The following is a 24,124-nucleotide window of genomic DNA, read 5'->3' on the forward strand; positions in this document are numbered from 1 at the left end:
TCGTGCGGCTCAGTTATGTCTCTTGGTGCTTTGCATGCCGGCTGTAATTCCGGGGATCGGGGTGTGTTCCTGAAGCTCAGGGTGCGCTGTGTGTCCTGGAGTTCAGAGTGTATTCCCTCTGTCATCCGCGGCGCTGCAGTTGCTCGGAACCTTTGTTGCGGGCCCTTGCAGCGAGCCGGTCGGTTTAGCGCGGACGCTGGTTTACGGCTTGCCACGTCTGAGCGGAGCGGTACCGGTATCGGGACCCACAGCGGCAACGGCAACCATGGTGAGCGGCTCCGGGCGGCTTGTGCCTTCCGCGGTGGGTCGGCGAGGGTTGGCGAGGCCGTTAACCGCCCGCTGCGTGCGGTCAGGAGGTCGTTCCGTGCGACGAGGGCGCCGGCGAGGCCCGGCCCCTGGCCTCGGCGCTGATCCCAGCCTGTTGCAGGGAACCCGGGCGGGACCGGCAGAGTGTTGGTGGAAGAGGAGGCAGAGGGTTTATGGGTCTGTTCTCCGCCCCGTTCAGCTGCGGACACATCACCTCCTTCCACATCACACCAGTCCCTCAACTTGCTCCATCATCCAGATAGTGCATGACCAATTGCCCGCCTTTGCCCGAGATCCTTAGTTGGCTCTGATTAAGAATACCGGCTTTAAAATGTAACAGTTTGTCTATCTAATAGGCTTTGTTATGAAAAACATCTAAACAATGGGCCAACAACAAGGGGGTGATCAGCCATGATCACATTGAATGGCGGTGCTGGCTCGAAGGGCCGAATGGCCTACTCCTGCACCTATTGTCTATTGTCTAAAGACTTCAGTTTCAAGGAGGCGTAAGAGAGAACTGACCCGAATCTTGAGCAAAAAATGAAACTTGATTTTCCTTCACAACCCGTCTGCCAGTTTGCTGAGTTCCTCCAGCATATTGTTCAAGATTCATTTTGAAGCCATGCACACTGATTCTTGGCTGGCAGTTTGAAATCAGAGGTTTTATATGTGATGATCCATTGTCTTTCAGGATTTTCCAGGCGGTTTAGGTGTTAAGAGTCATACAGCACTGACACAGGAGGGCATTCAAACTGCTGGCCCTTTACTACTAATCTTACACTAATCCCATTTTCCTTTCATTCCTGTCAACTCCCACCTACTCCCTGGGTAATTTACACGGACCAATTAACCTAAAAGCCACCATGTTTTTCGGACATAGAATGAAGCCGGGAAACCCATATAGTCTCAGTGCGAACATGCAAACTCCACACTGGAGTAACTCAGGAGGGCCAAGACAAAGTGTGGCAAATAATAGGTGGATACAGGTGATTGGTAGGATGTTTGTAGTTACTTAAATTTAGAGCATTCAACGTCAAACTGTTGGGTTGTATGCTAGTTACGGTAGAGGGGCCCAGGACAGAAAGGTCAGTATGGGAATGGGACGATGAGTTAAAATAGTCAGCAACTTGGAGATCTAATAGACTTAGGTGGACCAAGTGTATGTTCAGTAAAATGTTTGTCGATTACACACTTGGTCTTGCCGATGCATAGGAGGCCACATCGGGAACAACAGATGCACCTGAACCTCTGTCTCACCTGGAAGGACTGCTGGGGTCCCTACATGGAGGCGAGGGAAGGAGGTGTAGGGGCAGGTGTTACATCTCTTTAGACTTTACTTTAGACTTTAGCAGTATGGAAACCAGCCCTTCAGCTCAACGAATCCGTGCCAACCAGCGATCACCCTGTACACTAGCACTATCCTACACACTAGGGGCAATTTTTACAGTTACAGAAGCCAATTAACCTACAAACCTGCACATCTGGAGTGCGGGAGGAAACCCATGTGGTCACAGTTAAAATGTTCAAACTCCGTACAGTCTGCTCCTGTAGTCAAGATCGAATTTTCCATTTTCTCTCTCCCTCATTTCTTAATAGGTTGTTACTTTGGCTACCCTCTAGTCCACAGGAACTGATCCAGAGTCGAGAGAACATTGGAAAATGATCACCAATGCGTCCACGATTTCCAGGGCCACCTCCTTGAGTACTCTGGGATGCAGAACATTAGGCCCTGGGGATTTGTCTGCCTTCAGTCCTGACAGTTTACCTAACACCATTTCCTGACTAATGTGAATTCTTTTTAGTTCGTCCCTCCCACTAGACCCTCGGTCCCCTAGTATTTCTGGGAGATTGGTAGTGTCTTCCTTAGTGAAGACAGAACCAAAATACTCGTTTAACTGTTGTTCTGCCATTTCCTTGTTTCCCCATTATAAATTCACCTGTCTCTGACTGTAAGCGACCTACATTTGTCTTCACTAACCTTTTCCTTTTTACATATCTAAAAAGGCTTTTACAGTCTGTTTTTATATTCCCTGTAAGCTTTCTTTCCTGCTCTTTTCCCCCCTCTTAACCCCTTTGTTCTCTGTTGTTCTAAATTTCTTTCAGTCCTCCAGTTTGCTGCTTCCTCTGGCCAATTCATATGCCTCTTCCTTGGATTTAACACTATCCTTGATTTCCCTCGTTAGCCGCGTTTGAACTGCCTTTCCCGTTTTATTTTTTGCCAGACGGATGAACTATTTTTGGAATTCATTCCTGCAGTCTTAAATCTTTGCCATTGCATCTCCACCATCAACCCTTTAAGTATAATTTGCCAGTCTATCCTAGCCAATTCCCGTCTCATACCTTCAAAGTCTCCTTTATTTAAGTTCAGGACTCCAGTCTCCGAATTAACCGTGTCATTCTCCATCCTAATGCAGAAGTCCTCCATATTATGGTCACTGTTGCCCAAGGGGCTTTGCCGAACAAGATCGCAAACTAATCCTTCCTCATTACACAATACCCAGTCTAGGATGGCCTGCTCTCTAGTCGGTTCCTCTACATATTGGTTTAAAAAACCATCCCGTATACATTCTAGGAAATCCTCCTCAGCCCTGTTACCAATTTGGTTGGCCCAATCTACATGTAGATTAAAGTCACCCATGATAACTACTGTACCTTTGCTACACGCATCCCTAATTTCCTGCTTGATGCTATCCCCAACCTCCCTACTGCTGTTTGGTGGTCTGTATACAACTCCAAGCGTTTTCTGCCCTTGGCTATTTCGTAGTTCTACCCATACTGATTCTACAGCATCCAAGCTAATGTCTCTCCTTGCTATTGCACTTATCTCCTCTTTAACCAGCAATGCCACACCACCTCCTCTTCCTTTCTCTCTATCCTTCCTGAATATTGAATACCCCTGCATGTTTAGCTCCTAACCTTGGTCACCCTGGAGCCATGTCTCCGTAATTCCAACTATATTATAACCCTTAACAACTAACTGCGCATTCAATTCATCCACATTATGAATGCTTCTTGCATTAAGGCACAAAGCTTTCAGGTTTCCTTCGGGTCAGAAGAAGGTTCTCGACCCGAAATGTCACCCATTCCTTCTCTCCAGAGATGCTGTCTGTCTTGCTAAGTTACTCCAGCTTTTTGTGTCTATCTTCTTGTTTTTCTTATCTCTCTTTTACCTTTTGATTCTGTCCTCCTTTTATGGTCCTTTGTCTCCTTGCATTGGTTACCATCCCCCTGCCCTGTTACTTAAACGTGACCTTTCCTGCACTCTCTTTCCTGTCAACTGCACGCATACGCTTCCACGTTATTGATCTCACCCCCCCACTGTTTAGTTTAAACTCACCCATGTAGCACTAGCAAACCTGTGTGCCAGAATGTCAATCCCTCTCCAATTAAGGTGCAACCCATCCTTTTGTACAGGTCACCCCTGCCCCGGAAGAGATCCGAGTGGTCTAGAAATCTAAATCCCTGCCCCCTGCACCAACTCCTCAGCCACACATTCAGATCCCCTATATCCCCGTTCCTACCCTCATTAACACGAGGTACTGGAAGCAACCCAGAGATAACCACCCTAGAAGTCCTGCTTTTTAGCCTCTGTTAGATCACATGGAAAGTTAGATCACTTGGGATCCAGGATAAACTGGCCAACTGGATTCAAAATTGTCTTGGTTGATGGAGAAAAAGGGTAGTAGTGGAGGTTGTTTTTCTGAATGGAGCCCTGAATCCATTGGTATGCGGCAGGGATTCATGGATAATGGGATTAGTAAATTTGTGGATGACACCTAACCTTAACAAAAAGAACTGGATCAACAAGGGAAGTGGGCTAAGGAATGGCAGATGGAATTTAACTTACGCAAGTGAAACAATGCATTTTGGTCAGTCAAACCGTGGCAGGACATGCACAGTAAATGGTAGGTCCTTGGAGAGTATTGTAATGCAGAGAGTAAAGGTACATAATTCCCTGATAGCAGTGACAGAGGTAGACAAGCTGGTGAAGAAGGTCTTGAATGGTGGGTTTACCAATAATGTTCAACTGTGAAATAGCAAATATTTCCCCCAAGGTGCTGAAATGAATCAAGAAATGACTAAACAGTGCATACGATAGTCATTTGGAAGAGGATGCCCCTCACATACATTCATTTTAATGGATGAGACATCTCCACCAAAAAACACAGAATGCTCCAAAGAGATGCAATAAGACAAATCTTCCAGTGCTTGGGTACTCAAGTTATAAAGCTTGTATGACAATGTTGCTCCATCAAAACTATACCCAACTATTTCTATTTCCCTCTCAAAAGATATTGAAGTAAGGAATAACCTGAGCAACGGACCCTTGCTCATTGTTGACACGTTTCTGGACATCTGATTAATGTTGAGAACAAGACTGATGACATCTGGGTAGCATTTTTGCCCACTAATCCCACTTCATTAATACAACCCGTGGACCAGGATGTTATCGCTAGGAACAAGGCTTTCTAGTGTAATAATGTAATAAATTTAATGAATTCAGGCAGTAAGTGGAGCATTGCAATCTTGACAAGATAAAATGCTGTGGGAGAAGTATGAATGCATTATAGCAAGAATTGATGCACTTTTCGTTACAGTAAAATAACAAAAAATAGCTTTGTTTTGATACATCTGAAAAATTCATGCTTTAGATGTTCACAAGTCAAGGGACGTGCAGTTAGGAATTTAGCCTTTATTGCATGGAGATTCGAGTACAGAGAAGAATTATTTAGCTCCAGTTATTGTAAATGCCTATTAAGAATGCATTCAGAATATTGTATACAGGTCTTTTCTCCCTAGCTAAGTTGGGATAAACTTTAAAGAAAGGAATGCAATGAAGGTTGAATCTTGTGAAGATGAGTTTGTGGTGTGAGGAGAGATCAAGCTGGGCCTGTGAGGTGATCTCATTGAACCATTCAAGATCCTCATGATGGTAGATGTTTGCCTGGCTGGATTGCCTAGGCAGAGGTTTCCAGTTTCTAAGTAAGGGATTCAGGAGACAGAAGACAGAGATTTTTTCATTCAGAAGATAGTGAATATTTAGGATTCTGTGTCCAAGAACCAGTTCACCACAGACTGATAGATCAAATGTTAAGGCAATCAAAGGATGTGGGTTAGTGAAGTAAAGTAGCACAGATGCATGATCTCACTGAATGGCGAAGCAGGCACATGGGACCAAATGGTCTACTCCTGTGACGTGTTTCATTCTATGTTTATCAAATGTACAAGTCAGGAGAGTGTCATTTGTTTGGATGAGTACAAGCACATAACACTGAAGAAGCTTAAAACCATATGGGACAGAGCAGTCGTTGTCCCTGACCCCACATCCAACAATGAACCATTGTGGACTCCACCTTTCCTTGATCATTATTACTTTTTTGCTTATCTTTTGTTTATTTGTTCTATATCTCTATATCACCGTCTATATATCCCATTTCCCTTTCCCATGACTCTCAGTCTGAGGAAAGGTCTCGTCCCAAAAGGTCACCTATTCGTTTTCTCCAGAGATGTTGCCTCATCCGCTGAGTTACTTCAGCTTTTTCTGTCTATCTTTGGTAAAAAGCAGCATCTGTAATTCCTTCCAACACACGAGTAGTCTGCATGACTGGCACACCATCCGCCACCCTTTGTATTTACTCTCTCCACTGTGTTTGCATTCTGGTTGCAGTATGTGCACCTACAAAATGTACTGCATTACTCACCTAGGCCACTCAGACTATTTCCCAACTGTTAACCACCACCACCAAGGTGGGCAGGAGCAGCAGGTGCATAGGAACGTTACCACCTCCTTGTCACATACCATCCTGACTTGGAAATCTACCACTGGGTCTGAACTCCTACATATCCAGACAATTAGAATACCTACAGTGTCTCCCATAAGGTTTGGAACAAAGACCCATAATTTATTTATTTGCCTCTGTACTTTTGCATTGTGGGCAGCTGCAGAAATATGCAGGTTTCTCCCAGGATTGTTCTGATGTTGTAAACAGTTTCCAAGTCAGAAATACATCCATGAACTGCGTTCCCACACAACAAAAGGTGCCTGCAGCTCCTCAGCAGATAGAAAACCCATACCGCTGGTTTGCCAAATGCTGTCCATGTGTGCCAGCAGTATATAAGAGGATCTGCAGCTGGGGAACTTCTATGTCAGATCTCCTCTAGATTTGATAAGGGGATGAATTTCTTCTGCATAATCCAAAAATGGTATGTGAAATCAGTTGTGGAGTGGAGAGTGGGGGGGGGGGGGGGGGGGGGGGGGGGGGGGGGGGGGGAGATTATGTGATTGTGACAATCGACCAGAAAATTAGGTACATTTCCAGTATTATTGAAGAGAGCACAGGATATTTGGCGTACAAACAAAAGCTTGTGCTGATGCATTAGAATTGTTCTTCGAAATGGGAGACTGAAGCACATTTCTGGAATTATTTGATAATGTCACTGGGTATTCTTGCCAAATTTAACAATGGGTCACATTTTTTAGCATCATCGGGTCTTTTAAACTGTCTTATTGTTATTTACAGGTTTCCGTGATCAACACAGTGGATACCTCCCATGAGGATATGATCGTAAGTAGATTGCTCATTCATATTCATGTGAACTCTGAAAGTACGCAAATTTCCTTAATAGCTACGACCAAGGACATTTGGAGATTGATTGAATTTAGAGGGAATGTAGTTCACTTTTTAGTCTAGAAAAAATTCTCAAATTTATATGCAGGTCTGAATGTTTGAATCATTGAGGAGTGAGGTTGGAGGGTAGTAGTAAGGTGTCGTACTGGAATTTTAGAGCTTTACAGCGCATGTATTGGGCAGTTATTCTGTTGCCCTAAAATCACTGGCATCTTGCCCCTGGCTGGTGCTCAGTTACTTGAGTGTAGCTAAGTGCAGCATACGGGCAAAGTCAGTGCTGACTGCCAAATTCACTCACAATGTCTATGTCAGCTGGTGATGCTCTTCGTCCAGACACACCCACTATCAAAGAATAATGCCTTGTAATGATGAATGAACTATAATCAATTCGGGATTTGGAATATTATTAAGCTTTGACCTTTGCCTGCTTGTTGTATCTTACGTTCATCAGCGCTTGTTACATTGACTAATTAAGGTTTAATAATTTAGATTACTACATTGTACCTTGCACCTATTTATACATCAGGTATTTATGCTCTCACGCGAACAAACCTCAGAGTAACTATCACTCTTTATGATTCAAATATCAGGATTGGGTCTTTTATTTCAGTTTTGTTTTCATTAATTGTATTGAGAATAAGAAGGAAGTTCCCTGCCCAATACCAAAACTATGCCACCTTCCCTGAATAATGTTCCAGGGAAAGCCATTTAAATGTTCTCTGGAAGTAAGTTTAGATGATAAGTGTAAGCATTCGTAGAGAAAGATGAGCTGTTGTGCCTTGCAGACATTAACTTCATCGTTGCAGTTTAATTAACTAATGATTTTTCTGTTTTAACTTGTCATGGTTGCATTTATGTCATGCATACTTTAGGGTATAAGCCCTGAGGGGGTCCTGTAAATGAACAATCGGCAAAACATCGCTTCCCAATAGACAATTCCGAACATTTGTGTCAGGGAACTCTGCCCTCTTGTGACTGGGACTGACACAATAGGAGAAGGGATGGAGAACTGACAGGGTCTGATTCTATACTGCAAATTCACTTATTCCCAAGTACACTTAAACCTCTATAGCAATTACTTCTAGCAACAGGGCATCAACTGCATATCATAGACACTGCAATGCAGTCTCTCATTTCCTTGCATCACCATATAGAATGCCATTTTGCAAGGGAAAATCGATAAAGTCTTTTTTTTTGTTCTGACAGCAAGGTGATCTCAGCTAGAGCAATGTAACAAGGGAAATAAGGCAGCCACGGATTAATTTATTATTAGAGAAAGAGAGAGAAAGTGGGACAGAGAGAGAGAAACATAACAATACTGTCTCATTTTGAAGAATCCAATATAAATACGTCGAGTTACCTGTCATTCCTCCAAGATGTATAACAGAGAATGAAGCCAAAAAGTAGGGTGCAAAATGGAATTAATTCGATATATTTGCAATGGTACTTTTGCAACGATGTGTTCGTAAAGGATAATGGAAGTGTTGGGAATGAGTTGCAGGTTGTAGTCTAATATATACCATGTATTCTTTCCGCTGACTGGTTAGCACACAACAAAAGCTTTTCACTGTACCTCAGTACATGTAACAATAAACTATACTGAACTGAACTTTACTTTGATTTTAATATATAACCCATGGCATGAAAATGTTATTTAAACTCGAGTAGTTACATCTAGAAATGTTTTTTACATTCCCCTCGCAGCTTTTCTAACTTGTTCATGAGGGTACATTAGCAAGGGTGGCAATTATTGTTGATATCAAATTGGCTACTGAATGGAGAAATTTGCCGGACAATTTCAGACAGCACAAGACTGGTTGGGTAGGATTTGTAAAGAGGTCAGACTAGCAAGGGATGGCAGATTTCCATTCCCAAAGAGCTTCAATGATCTGGATGGATTTTTATGGTCGTCCCTCATTACTAATCTATTTTGAAAGCAAACTGTTGCAGATTGTGGAAATCTAATACCAAACACAAACTGGTGGAGATGTTCAGCTGATCAGAGAGCATTTGTGGAGGGAGAATCGGATTTAACATCCGGACTAAAATTGAAACAGAACATGTTAGAAACACTCAGAAGGTCATGTAGTTCTGATGCAGGCTTATTGACAAGAAACAATAAATATGTTTCTCTCTGCACAGATGACACCTGACTTTCTGAGGTGTTTTCAGCAATTTTTGGTTTTACTTTAGATTTTCAACATTGACAGCATTTTTGATTTTTAGTTAATACAAGACCAAGTGCAGACCCGTTGGGTCTGCTCCCCCAATGCAGCCGTTCCCTACCCGTAGCCCCCACGGGAGACGTGGTCATCCAACTGAAGATTCGAGCACTCAGCGGTGCGGCTGTTTTTAAACGGCGTCTTTGAGGCGAGAGGCGGGCGCCAGCAGCCGTTATGGTCGCTGGCCAGCAGGAGGCGACAAAATGAGTGAGTGGGGGGGGAGGAAGAAGGATTTTAGTAAAAATGTGTACATAAACACGACGAAATGTAAATGAGTGGATACTTGGAATGAAAAGTGAAATCTCTACCGAAATGGAAAAAATCTGGGCGTTTGTGGGTCTGGTGTTGGCGTAGCAATGAATCAAAGGCTGGCAACCACAAGACAGGCAGAAACACACACACACACACACACACACAGTTTTAAATATAGATAGATATCAGAGCAATAGCCTTAGCTGGTCAGAAATGACACCTGATGTAAAGAGATCTTTGACTTTCCTGGTATTTTCTCCTTTATCATGAATATCATCTTGTATTGCAGACTTAGAAACATAGAAAAATAGGTGCAGCAGCAGGCCAATGGGGCCCTTTGAGCCAGCACCGCCATTCAATATCATGGCTGATCATCTAAAATCATTACCCCGTTCCTGCTTTTCCCCCATTTCCTTTGATTCATTTGGCCCTAAGAGCTAAATCTAACTCTCTCTTGGAAAACATCCAGTGCATTGGCCTCATTGCTTTCTGTGACAGAGAATTCAACAGATTCACAACTATCTGGGTGTACGGAGTTTGTACGTTCTCCTCGTGACCATATAGATTTTCTCAGAAATCTTCGGTTTCCTCCCACACTCCAAAGATGTACAGGTTTGTAGGTTAATTGGCTTGGTATAAATGAAAAATTGTCCCTTGTGTGTGTATGTGTGTGTGTATATAGGATAATGTTAATCTGCGGGGATCGCTGGTCGGCGTGTACTCGGTGGGCCGAAGGGCGTGTTTCCACATTCTAAACTAAAGAAATATCCCTCTAGTTCAATTCTATGTTATTTATTTGAAACTTCAGTCAACGTTATAAACCTCTTTGGTAGTTATGATGACAGGCGAGCAAGGATTTTGCTGGAGGTAATTTTATATTTCTTTTTGACTCATTGGTAAATTTGTCCTTTTAATAAGGTTGTGCGTCAATGATAAAAATAGAAAACATATAGAATGTATTGAAGAACTCTGTTTTTTGCCTTAATGTGGCCATTTTAGGTGGGATGTTGATTCCAGAGAAGCACTGGATGATTTTAATCCTGGTATCTCTGTCACAGATAGGATTTGCCATAATATTGCCCCAAGGCTTGTCAGACTGATCACAGCTCGAGGATTTTTCTGCTTGCAAGAATGTTAGACCTGATTAGTTTTTATATATATTCGTCATTGTCATCTATCCTGCAAGCACTGAACACCTTTTTGAAGGAAAAGCTATCGAATAAAAGCGACAAAAAAAATTCTAGAAAGTGAAATTGTGTGCCAGCATTTCATCTTTGTACAATGATGCTACTGCAGCACCGTGTCTTGGTTTAGCAGTAGGTTTTATAGTGTGGTTGCCAAATGGTATCTACAGATTGAAGATTTGTTCAGATGTTTATGTTTAAAAACAAAATTGAAACCTCTAACATTTTGGCATTAACTCATTTAGAAAAAACAGTAGCAGATGGAATTCAAAGTTGAGAAAGGGGGAGAATGTCCTCCACCCATTGATTTTGATAGGTAAGAATGAGGCTATTGAAGTTAAACAATTTAAAATTGCCACACTGAAGATGATGGACAAAAGTACGAACATTAATAAAATGAGGAAGGGTAAATGAGGTTAAGCTACACATCAGCTTTACCTAATTAAGTGATGGTACGCCCAACTCTTGTATCTCCCCTCCCAGAAATAGGTCTGGTGCTGATAAGAGTAATGAATAAAGCTGTTGCTTCTGGTGATGTGAGCAAAGATAAGTGGCTGCTGCTTTATGCCCAGACTTGTTGGACCATTGCCTTGACTGATGATATGGACAGCTCCGTATTATTACTGTCATACAAAGCATTTTATTACCCATAACGGGTGACACATTGAGTAATAAAATTACATTATTTGAATGTCGGGCCCGCTCATATCATTAAGTATAGCAAAGGTGATTATAATTAAGGGTTCTTTGTACATTATTAAGTGGGTACAGGCAGAGATTGCCGTATTGATTGTTTGATCGAAAGATACAGCATGGACAAACGTTATTCGGGTCATTGAGTTCACGCCGACAATTGATCACCCGTTCACACTAGTTCTATGTTATCCCTCTTTTGCATCAACTCCCTACACACCTACAACTTACAAACATACGCATCTTTGGGATGTGTGGTGAAACCGGATCACCCGGCAGAAACCCACACGGTCACTGGGAGAACATGAAAACTACACAGAGTGCATCCAGGTCAGGATTAAACCCAGGTCTCTGGTGTGATGCAGCAGCTGTGTCTCTGTGCTACGCTATATGGAGATGTGGCTCTTAAATTTAACAGCTGTGGTCATATGGAAATTTGGGAGGCTTGGAGTGTGTGTGTTGAGTTACAGAAAGAAACCCTAAAGGACCTGCCCCACTCCGCGATTTTTTTTCGCCGACTGCCGGCGTCATATCATATTCGAACATTTCAAAATCCAGCGGCAACAAAAAAAAAGTTGCGACACTTGAAAAAACGCCGCGCGTCAATATATCGTCACGCCGCATGGCCGCAAATTTTTCGGTGACCTGATACGTCAGTCAATTATGCCAGCAGTCGCCGAAAAAAAATCGGCAAGTGGGACAGGCCCTTAAGGCACCTGATAGGTTGGTGTGTATTCTTACATTTTAGTGTGATGCAAAGTTTTGTGTTTTGCCTCAATTTAGAGGCTAAGGGAGTCAAGTAAAATTGAAACTGCTAAGCAGGAAAGAGGCAGTGAATTAAACAAAAAATTTGTGCTCATCTTTGACACGCAACATCTTGTGGAACCAGTGAAAACTATACGTGAATGTGGAGGCAAAATAAATTAACAAAGGTGAAAAACTAGTATTGGAGAAATTAATGGGAATTAAATCGTCAGGACCAGGTGACAACATTTTAGGATTTTGTGGGAGATGGCCATGGGAGTAGTGGATGTTGGTTTCCAACATTTCATGGATTCTAGAACTGTTTCAACTGACCTAGTCACATTTATAACCACAGAGAGAAAAAATGGAATGACAGACATAATAACATCAGGAAAATGTTGGAATCATTAACTAAACGATAACAGGGCACTAAGAAAATAATGAACGGATTGAACAAAGTCAATGGATTTATGGTAGGGAAATCGAAGGTAGACAAAAATACTGGAGAAACTCAGCGGGTGCGGCAGCATCTACGGAGCGAAGGAAATAGGCAACGTTTCGGGCCAAAACCCTTCTTCAGACTGTCAGGGTATGGTAGGGAAATCTTGTTTGACAAATTGATTATCGTTTGAGGTTGTAACTAGCAGAATAGATATAGAGAGAATCAGTGGATATTGTGTACTTAAACTTTCAGAGGCCCTTCAATAAGGTGCCACACGAGGGATTACTAAACAAAATAATAGCATGTGGGATTGGGAGTAATGCATTGGTGTAGATTGCGGAATGGTTATTGGACAGAAAACAGTATAATTTTTTTTTGTTTGGATGTTTTGACTATTTGAAGAGAGCAGGTTTGGTGCTGGATCACAATTCATATCAATGATTTGGATGAGTGAATGCAATAAATGAAATATTTGTTTGTTCATCACACAAAAGTCAGTAGATTATCCATTTTGCTGTAAAAAATAGCAATATACTTTTTTGTGGTAAGATGGATTCCTGAGATTTAGGTTTGTCATATCAAGCTGGCCTCTACTGAGTTTAAAAGAACAATAAATAGAAATATATAATATACTATATATTTAAATTTCTTTATAAATAAAATACTAATTTGAGTTTGATGGGCTCAAGGCAGGGTTGATGTTTTCAATTGCTGGTGCATCTAGAATTGGAGTACACAGATGCAAAATAATAGATCAGACATTCTGGACAGAGATAGGAAGCCATTTTAAAGTTCTGATTGGGATCTTTGACCTGAAAGATATCTGATTCCCTTTCCACGGATACTGCCTAACCTACATGTTTTCAGCATTTTCTGTTTTTATTTGAGATATTCATCTATAGTTTTGTTTTTATTTTTCATGAATGGAAATGTCATCGTCTAGAGGGTCTACATTTTTGAGATTCTCTACTCAAGAAGACTGTAGAGGCTCATTTGTTGAATGTAGTCAATACAGAGATTGATGAATGTTTAGAAATTAAGGGAATTAAGTGATATGGGGTTCCTGCAGAAAGGTGCAACCGAGATAAAAGGTCATGTTTGAGTTTAATGAATTGCAGAGTGACCATGGGGTGGGAGAGGTTGCAGAGTGATTAATAGCATGGAGGATCTGCAGTTGCTTGGCTGAAATAATGGATTACAGTGTGTGGAGATGTAACACTGTTGAGGAATAGAAATCCTTAAACTAGTAGAAAAGCAACATGGAGTGCCTTTCTTTGTGTCACACAGAAACCAGAGGATGGCAGTGTTGATCAGGATGAACATCGGAATTAGGAGCTCCAAGCTGGCTTGTTACCCATACTTTATTCAGTCTGTCAGTCAGATGTTTGTGAACCGTATCAAAATTGAATACGAGTGTAAACTTAAGTTGTGGTTTCATCATTGTTTAGTAAATTTTATCTGCCATTTCAAATGAAAGTGCTTGATTCAATTCAACATCTTGTCAAGGACCATCATCTTCTTTTGTGTCTATTGTCCATGTTTCAAAGGTTGGCATTGCTGTCAACGTCCTGAAAAGGACGCAAGCTTCCGGCAACAATCGGTGGGAGCCATCATCACATGTTGCAATAGATGATGGTGGTAGCAGAATTAGCTCAGGATACTTCCAGTTTCCAGCTCCGTGACGTGGACGCTTCTGCTATGGGGCCAAGGGCCATCATGAAATGCAGAGATGGAGCAAGCCCTCAATCTTCAATTTAGTTCCTAATTTAGAGGGACACAGTGGCACAGAGAGGGACACAATGGCACAGCGAGGGACACCGTGGTACAGAGAGGGACACAGAGGCACACACAGAGGCACAGACAGAGAGGGAGACGGAGGCACAGAGAGGGAGACGGAGGCACAGAGGGGGGCACAGGGAGGGACACAGGCACAGAGAAGGACACAGAGGCACGGAGAGGGACACAGGCACGGAGAGGGACACAGGCACAGACAGGGACACAGAGGCAGGGGAGCTTGCTGCCTTTTGGAGCTGGGGTTTCCGATTTGCGGCGTCTTTTGAGCGTGCAGACGGTCAAAAGCAGCGGGGGGCCGGCCACTCGTGGCATCTGCGACGGGAAATCACCCACCTACATGACAGCCAGGTGGTATTGGGATCACCAGCAAGGAAAAGGCGTCACGATTCCCCATGTCCCTGCAGTTATCGGAGGAACTGCAGGTCCCCATGGACGGGCTCTCCCAAAATGAGTAATGTCCGTCAGGGCCACCTTCCCACCGCGCTGCCCTGCGTACGCGCGACGATAACGGCCGCCGCCGCCATGTTCTAGGACCCGAATCGAAGCGCGAGCGTACTTCTTGTTCAGGTTTGGAGGGATATGGACCGAACGCGGGCAGATGAGACTAGTGTAGCTGGGACATGTTGGCTGGTGTGTGTAAATTGGGCTGAAGGGCCTGTTTCACCACTGTATTACTCTATGATACTATGTCATCAGGCTTGCTTCTTTACTATAGCATGATTGGAAACCTGATTGGAGTGATTTAGACAAGAAATTCAGGTAAAAAGTTACATAGAAACATTGAAAATAGGAACAGGAGGAGGCCATTCGGCCCTTCGAGCCAGCACCGCCATTCATTGTGATCATGACTGATCGTCCCCTATCAATAACCCATGCATGCCTTTTCCCCATGTTACTATATGATCTAGAATGTTATAGAGAGTGCAGTAGTTCTAGATGCCAACTTTTGAAGAATGGGTGATTTCTATCAATCTAATCTCTTTCAAATTGGTTAAAAAAAATGTACATTTGCCTTTCTATTCCTTTCTCTGTAGCTGGTATATCTTCTTTGTATTTAACTTAAATATTTCTGATATGTCACTAATTTCAAAACAGTTAGTCAATTCTACGATTAGAGCACTGGAACAATTTGGCCCATCAAGTTCATATTCTCTTTTTGTAAGAGCAATCCAGCTGGTCTTGTTCCCTACCATTTCCCCACTGCCATATCTTCTTTCTATTCCAATAATTGTCAATCTCTCTTTTGAAACAGCCAGGCAGAGTAGTGGAGACTGTGTATTTTAGATCTTAACTACTGCAGTAGCTTTGTAAATTGAAATTACTTGATTCGACACAGCCACTGAGTTAATTTGAGCAATTGCAGTCTACAGTTGTAATCTCTCTCTCCGCTGTTTACGTGCAGCATGATGCGCAGATGGATTACTACGGCACTCGTCTCGCAACCTGCTCCTCTGATCGATCTGTCAAGATATTTGATGTTAAAAATGGAGGCCAAATCCTTGTTGCTGATCTGAGGGGGTAAGTGGAACGTGTTGGTAAGAAGCATATTTCCTTAGTAATTACATGAAGTATTGGGAAAGTTCCACATCTCTACAGTTCAAAGATAGTGAAATGAATATAACTTAGCTTGGTTCAGAAGTAAAATAGAGCATTCTTGCAATCCTTTCTGCTAACCACTGTATACTCTGCGCTGGGTTTCAATGTTTATTCAAAAACTAAATTGTCAAAGTTTGCCTAGCAGTGATTAGTGAGATTTCAGATAGCAACAAACACTTGTTGCACTAAAGAACTAATATCGAGCCAGACTAGTATTCATGCCTCCAGGAAAATCCTCATTAGGTCAGTTCTGCTTAAATGTCAGTTGGAGCAATGTAGCATACACTAGCAAACCAACTGATGAATTGCCATTTGGCTCACATAGTATCAGCATCATTCCAATGTGAATGGCTTGTTGATGATCACACATATAAACATGCATCTTCAGAGCAGAATTAGGCCATTCAACCCCTCAAGCCTGCTCTGGCATTTAATAAGATCATGGCTGATCTGAACATGGCAAGATGGTATAAGTTTCTAGTTGAGGGTATTTTTAATTGAAGAGATCCCAAATTATGGTGTTTCAGCATATAGTTTGTGATTGATATTACTGCCCAATCTCTCCTTGGTTGTGTGTAACAGATTTAGGAAGTGCTCAAAATGTTCCCACCTCCTTCATTCCCACCTGAGACACCTCTCTTTATGCTTGAGTTGTGCTTTTTTTCCCCAGCAAAGTAACTACAGTTGAACACCAAATGGGAGAATAATCCCAAGACTGTGTAAATACCTAGACTGATATATGTGATTAGGTTTATGTAAGAAGGTGACCCAAAATGTCACTCATTCCTTCTCTCTAGAGATGCTGTCTGTCCCGCTGAGTTACTCCAGTTTTTTGTGTCTATCTTTGGTTTAAATCAACATCTGCAGTTCCTTCTTACATACAGTGCTCTCCATAGTGTTTGGGACAAAGACCCATCGTTTATTTATTTGCCTCTGCACTCCACAATTTGAGATTGGTAATTGAAAAAATAACTTGCGGTTAAAGTGCACATTGTCAGATTTTAATAAAGGCCATTTTTATACATTTTGGTTTCATCATGTAGAAATTACAGCAGTGTTTATACATTGTCCCCCCCATTTCAGAGCACCATAATGTTTGTGACACAGCAATGTAAAGGGCCTGTCCCACTTGGGCGACTTAATCCGTGAGTTCTGGTGGGGTTTTCCCTCGACTCATACTCGCAGCATGGTCGACACGAGGTCGTAGGAGGTCTTTGTAACTCTCCTTCATGCTCGAGAGTGGTCTCCGTGTACTCGAGGCCTCAGCTAGGTTGCGGCGTTTTTTTCAATATGTTAAAAAATGCCCACGAGTAAAAAAAGGTCGCCATGGAAAAAGTCGATACCCTTTTACTCGTAGGTTTAGTCGTAGTAGGTCATAGTAGGTCGGCATGTTAGTCGTAGGTAATCGAGGGTAGTCGTAGATAGTCTTCAGCATATTCGAAGGGAGGTCGAAGGAGATCGAAGGAGGTCGTCTTCACTCTCCACTATTTGGTTTCCAATTTTCCCGAAGTTAGTGGATGCTATTCGTAGCTAGTCTTCAACATAGTCGAAGGAGGTCTTCAACATGTCATTTTTTAAATCTCTTCTAAACTCGCCAATTAGGTCACTCAAGTTGTGCAGCCCCTAAATGTAAATTAAAGTAGTCAGGTTTAGTATTTTGTTGCATTTCCTTTGCATGCAATGACTGCTTGAAGTCTGCGATTCATGGACATCACCAGTTGCTAGGTGTCTTCTCTGGTGATGGTATGCCAGGCCTGTATTGCAGTCATCTTTAGCTTATGCTTGTTTTGGGGACGAGTCTCCTTCAGTTTTCTCTTCAGCATATAAAAGGCATGCTCAGTTGGGTTCAGATCGGGTGATTGATTTGGCCATTCAAGAATTGACAATTTTTTAGCTTTGAAAAACTACTTTGTTGCTTTAGCAGTATGTTTGGGATTTTCGGTATTATTCTTTATTATAGAGAGAATTGCTCTGTCATCAGCTGTGGAGGTCTTCCTTGGCCTGCCAGTCCCTTTGCGATATGTAAGCTCACCAGTGCTCTTTTTCTTCTTACTGATGTTCCAAACAATTGATTTTGGTAAACCTAAGGTTTGGCTGATGTCTCTTTAACAGTTTTATTCTTGTTTCTCAGTTTCATAATGGCTTCTTTGACATTCATTGGCACAAACTTTGTATCCTCATGTAGATAATCAGCAATATAACTTTCCAAATATGATGGAAAGACTGGAGGAAAGACTCGGCGCTGAGATCTCTCTTATACCTGCATTAAGGAGACAATTAAACACACCTGAGCAATTATAAACGCCTGTGAAGTCATGTGTCCCAAACATTATGGTGCCCTGAAATGGGGGGGACTATGTATAAACACAGCTGTAATTTCTACATGGTGAAACCAAAATGTATAAAAATGGGCATTAATAAAATCTGACAATGTGCACTTTAATCACATGTGATTTTTTTTTATTACGAATTTCAAATTGTGGAGTACAGAGGCAAATAAATAAATGATCGGTCTTTGTCCCAAACATTATGGAGGGCGCTGTAAATCTAATCACCCATTCCTTCTCTCCAGAGATGCTGCCTGTCCTGCTGAGTTAGCCCAGCTTTTTGTGTCTATTTGTGATTGGATTTAGTTTGCTTTGAAGTCTGAAGTTATGGAGGTTTCGTTTCACACTGGTTGACATATTGGAGCCCAGACATCCATCAGCTGGGGAATGTAATTTAAATAAGTATGTTTATTCTTTAGGGAAGAAAAAATGCTCTCCATTATGGGGACAATTTAATTGTCGTATAAAATCTATCTGGTTTGTTAATGCTCTTCAGGAATGGGAATCTACCATCCTTATCCAGTCTGGATAATAATTCCAACAAGTACCTATAGTTTTAGCTACTTTCAGAACCTTTCTTTCTTGGGAAACCTTCTAACTTTCCAACAAGAATATAGCTTTAGAGACTCATGTAATAAGCTTTGGCATAAAATAATTAATTTACAAAACTACATAAGAAGAAAAAATGGTCAATTGCATACTTAAATGAACAAATCCTTATTCAGCCACGAAGGTCCCGTGTGGCAGGTGGGCTGGGCTCATCCCATGTACGGAAACATCTTGGCATCTTGTTCCTATGACCGGAAGATCATCATCTGGAAGGAGGAGAATGGGACTTGGGACAAGATGTATGAATACACAGGCCATGATTCTTCTGGTAAGGATTCTTCTTTGCTATTCACACTTCAGGATTGGAATATTCTTTTTTCAGAAGAACTTTCTGTTTTTCATTTTACTGGCTTGGGAATTCCCTAAATCTGGGTATCTCTTTAAGAAAGAGAAAAACACAAAGTGCTGACAGCATCTCTGAAGGGGATGTTTCGGCAATGCTTCGAAGGATCCTGACCTGAAACATCATCTATCCATGTCCACCACCTGCAGTTCCTTATGTCTCAATCTGTTAAATTTTAAAGGTACAAATATCTAGTCAGATTTTTTTTTCTCCAGCTGAACTCAGTCAAATACTAACTGTAAGCTTTCCAGGTTTTTCTCTCACAGTGCACAGTTATTAAGTATAAGTTGAAAGTATCACTGAATTATCCATATTCCTTACTCTGGTCAGTGTTAGACTACTGTGTATATTACACCTTTTGACTCCACATTGTCAGACTTGTTTCATGGGGATATTTATGACTAGAATAGAGAGAAAACACACTATGGCCTCATCAGCAAAAAAATAAAATTGCTGGAGGAACTCCGTGCATCAGGTAACATTTGTGTAGGGAAATGGACTGATGAGATTTTGTGTCAGATCGCTTCCTTAGACCGACAGATAATGTTTCGGGTTGGGGCTCTTCTTCAGACCTCCTGCAGGATTTCAGTAACTGCAGAAATAAGGAACTGCAGGTGCTGGCTTACAAAAAAGATACAAAGTGCTGGAGTAACTCAGCGGGTCAGGCAGTCCCTGGAGAACACGGATAGGTGACGTTTTGCGTCTCCCGGGGTTGAAACCTGTGATTTACTAATTTTTGACAACGGAAATTTTCCACAAACATTGTTTTATTCATTTCTGACGTACGAACAGCTCTTGCGGAACGGAACCCTGTTGTAACCTGAGGACCCTCTTCATGGACAATAGATCAGAGATTGCTTTAGTGAGCAATTCAAAGAGAGATAGGTAACCAGACCAGAAGTAATTGTTTGAACTGAGTGCGAAGTGCTACTCTTCGTAGAGTGAGGCAAATTAATTTCCAGCCTGTGCATCCTTATTTTATGAAGTGTGAAATTTGACACTTGATTTAAAAAAACACAAGCAACAAAATAGGCATGAGACTTACCCAACTTCATATTATGCCAGGTGCAAAGCTGTTTTAACCTGTGCATCTTAAAATAACTATGGCCAGATAATCCTAGTGGAAATGGGCCTTAAGGGGCTTGTTTATCTAGGCTGTTGCACAGCATGGTTGTGCATAACAGGTACAAAAGATGGTTAAAGGTATTTATTTGAATTTGGGGGGTGTGAGATTGCAACCTTCGCGTGGTTAATTGAATGGTGGATCAGGCTTGAATAGCTGATTGAGCTGCTGCACCTGCATTCCAATTAACATTAAAATTGTTTTTGTTTCCTAAAATCAAATAAAAAATAATGCCTCTCAACTTTATCAAACTAGAGACACACATTGCAATACTTCCATTAAGAATTTCTGATGATATAATATCAATTGCTGGAGGAACCTCCAAACTTGAAGTTTGAAATAATATTTGAGTGGATTTCAAAGGCACGCGGTTATTCTCTTACAAATCCACCCACTACATTCAGTATCATATACAGGCTTGGCTATCACAAATATCTATTTATTCCTTTGTTAGTTGGGGGAATAACTTGGGAATTATGCAGCAAAGTCCTGATGTTGACATGATTGACTGACAACATTTACAACCTGTGCGAAATGTGTGACTCCAAACGTAACAGTATATTACTTGATGCCATTCACTGTTGTTTTACCAGGGTTTCTTAAAGCCATACCTGGGCAAATGTTGCCAATGTCAAGGGCAATCACTCTCTGCGTTTCTCTCGAATCCATATCTTTGGTCTTTATTTGGACCAAAAGTTATGATGAGGTTTGAGCCATCAATTGAAGCTCAAATTTGGCATTGGAGAGTGTAGATTGGTTATTGCATGTGAACCAATCATAGTAGAAATAGCATCACTAACCCCACCTTACTGTATGCTTTATATTAACACCCACTTCCTACACTCGTCAGTCTTGGAAGCGGTGATGAAGAACTAGCAACTAACAACTGCTGTACCGCTATATCATGTGTATTAATTAAAGATGACTTTAAACTCCAGACTGTGTAATATGCTTATTTACAGAGATTAAGTGTTATTTGATAACATTGTTATACAATCATGGAATAGCATGGACACAGGTCCATCGGTGAACTTGTCCATGCTGACCAAGATGCCCCAGTTAAGTTAGGCCCCCTTGCCTGCATTTGGTCTATATCCTATCCATAACATTGTTCAATAACACTGTTGGTGGCAGATTCCATCACTTAGCTTATAATTGACAGTAGGTAGATTTGATGAGTCTTGCTTTTTGTGTACTGGACATATCAAGGCAATTTTCCACACTGTTGTATAGATGACACAGTTGGAACAACATTCAGTAGGCTAATTCCTGGATGAGAGAATTGTCCCATAATGAATAGATAACGAAATACATATATATTATTTAGGGTTTAGAAGAAAGAAGGGCGATCATATGGAAACATATAAGATCCCAAGAGGCTATGATAGAGTTAATGTTGACGTTTCCACTGGAGCGGAAAACATGAATGAGGGGAAATAGTTACAAGATAAGATGTCCATCATTTAAAACAGAACTTTCAGAGGATGGTGAATTTGTATATAGAATATTGTGGAAGCTTGGTAATTGGGACACTTAAAGAGAGACATACATTTTGAAAGGTTGGGGGAAATGAAGGGTTTAAGGAAGTGACTCAGAAGAGATGAGGCAGATCAGCCACGATCGATTTAAGTGTTGGGGCAGGCTTGAGGGGCCAAGTGGCCAACTACTATTTTCTTTTATATCTTCCAAAACTAAGTCTGGTTTTCTTGTTGCAGTCAACTCTTTATGCTGGGCACCACACGAATTTGGGTTGATCCTTGCATGTGGCAGCTCGGATGGTGCAATCTCAGTGCTTTCGTACACAGGCGATGGTCAATGGGAAATGAAGAAAATTAGCAATGCACACACGGTAAGAAAAAAAACCAAAAATGTTTTATTAGAATAGCTGATCCAGAAGACAGTATTGGGGAAACCTATTAACTCAGTTTCTATTGCAAGCAAGCTCATTGTCAAAACCACGGGAGAGTAAATCATGGAAGCACAATGCACAGTAAAATTAGAGTCATATTTGTGAGTCGGTTATTTGCAATATTAAAGTGTCTTGATGGGAGTGAAGTATCCACTAATCTTCCTTCAGGCCAGACTAAGTCGTGTCATAATTTAAATCATTATACTGCATGTCTTTTTGATTCGGAGCTCCGATTTAAGTGTTCAATGAGCGATAGCATCTTGATTTTTGCATACAGCTGTTATCATTTCTCCCCCTTTAGATCGGTTGCAATGCTGTCAGTTGGGCTCCTGCAGTTTTACCAGGAAGTCTTATAGATCAACCCTCAGGACAGAAGCCAAATTACGTCAAGAGATTTGTGTCAGGAGGCTGTGACAATCTGGTCAAAATTTGGAAGTAAGTTCTTTGCAAATTTTTATATACTGGGAAGTAAAGTCCTTTGTGGCCAACTAGATGGAACTTCCGAGACTCGAGACTGCAGATATCGAAATCTGAAGTAAGAAACAATCTGCTGGAGGAACTCAGCGGATTGAGCAGCATCTGTGGAGGGGAAAGTAATTGTCAATATTTTGGTTCAAATCCCTGCTTCACGCCAGAATTGCCAGGGAATATAACCAATATCAAGGGAAAGGCCTTCCTGAGGTGCTGCAGCTGCAGTGGCCACTTGAATGACCTGAAGACTCGTGAAGGCAGAACCAGGAGGGAGCCGCTGGAGGGTGGGCTGGTAGGAGGGTGAACCAGGGTAATGCTTCCACTGCCTTCAAGGTTGGCTGCAGGAAATGCCTATTGGGTTACGAAGATGGCTGGGCGAGGAGGGGGACGTAGGTTTGCGAGCCGATCCAGTCAAAGGTGACGGAGAGAGGCCCTTCTGGAGGCTGGGGCTTACTGGGATCGGGAACTGTTCCAGTAGACCGAGCGAGCAGTTGGACCGGACTTTGGAAAACGTGCCAAAACATGGCAGTGCCTGCATGTGTAAATATGTCAAAAAAGAGTTTCATTATGCACTTGCAGAGGTGACAAATAAAGTACCATTGAGAGTGGGAGAGGGTGAGACAGACCAGTAACTGATTGGTGGAACGAGGCAGAGTGGTATAATAGGCAGGTGGAGTCAGGGTTGGGGTGGTGGAGGGGTGGAGTTCATAGATTGGTACAATAGGCAATGGATGGAGACATTAAAAAGGCAGATGGAGCCAGTTAGGGGGAAACGCATGGAACACAAAAGCTACCAAAGCTGGAATGTGATGATTAAAATGGTGATAATGGAAACCATGAGGGAAGAGGTGAAGGGAAGATGGAAGCAGAACCAGATGAGGGAAAGGTGGGAGCCTTAGAACAACAACAGCATTAGTCAAAGTCACCAACGACCTGCTGATGGCTGCCGACTCCGGTTTTCTCAACACACTCATCCTCCTTGATTTGACTGCTGCCTTCGACATCATCTCTCACTACATCATCCTCGACCGTCTAGCCTCCATTGGTATCATCAAAACATCACTCACCTGGTTCACATCATACCTCTCAGGCCGCACTCAGTTTGTACAACTTAAAAATATCCAATCACAACCCTCCCCAGTCACCAGTGGACTTCCCCAGGGCTCAGTCCTAGGGCCCCTCCTTTTCATAATTTATTTACTTCCCCTTGGTTTTATTTTCAGGAAATACAACATTCAATTTCACTGCTGCGCGTATGACACCCAGCACTACCTGTCCACCAAACTCACTTCCATGCTTCTTCCCTCTTCCTTGTTTGACTGCTTAGTGGAAATTAAAACCTGGTTTGCTCACAACTTCCTCAAACTCAACAGTGACAAAACTGAAATTCTCCTTGTCGGCTCCAAATCCATCCTATCTAAATGTCCCAATTTCTCACTCACCATTGACAATTCCATAGTCCCTCGATCCCCTCAGGTAA

General features: G+C 42.0%; 1 protein-coding gene across 1 annotated transcript in view; it reads left to right on the forward strand.

The window, feature by feature from the left end:
- Nucleotides 1–24,124, forward strand: part of sec13 (SEC13 homolog, nuclear pore and COPII coat complex component) — a 42,589-nt gene continuing 18,465 nt past the window's right edge. The window contains 7 exon segments of the mRNA XM_055647778.1: nucleotides 1–206; nucleotides 208–268; nucleotides 6,828–6,872; nucleotides 15,669–15,784; nucleotides 18,915–19,066; nucleotides 21,980–22,113; nucleotides 22,475–22,608. Coding sequence (XP_055503753.1) covers nucleotides 16–206; nucleotides 208–268; nucleotides 6,828–6,872; nucleotides 15,669–15,784; nucleotides 18,915–19,066; nucleotides 21,980–22,113; nucleotides 22,475–22,608 — 833 coding nt within the window. The 5' untranslated portion in view covers nucleotides 1–15.

The sequence above is a fragment of the Leucoraja erinacea genome, chromosome 16 (assembly GCF_028641065.1).
Source record: "Leucoraja erinacea ecotype New England chromosome 16, Leri_hhj_1, whole genome shotgun sequence".
Taxonomy (NCBI): domain Eukaryota; kingdom Metazoa; phylum Chordata; class Chondrichthyes; order Rajiformes; family Rajidae; genus Leucoraja; species Leucoraja erinaceus.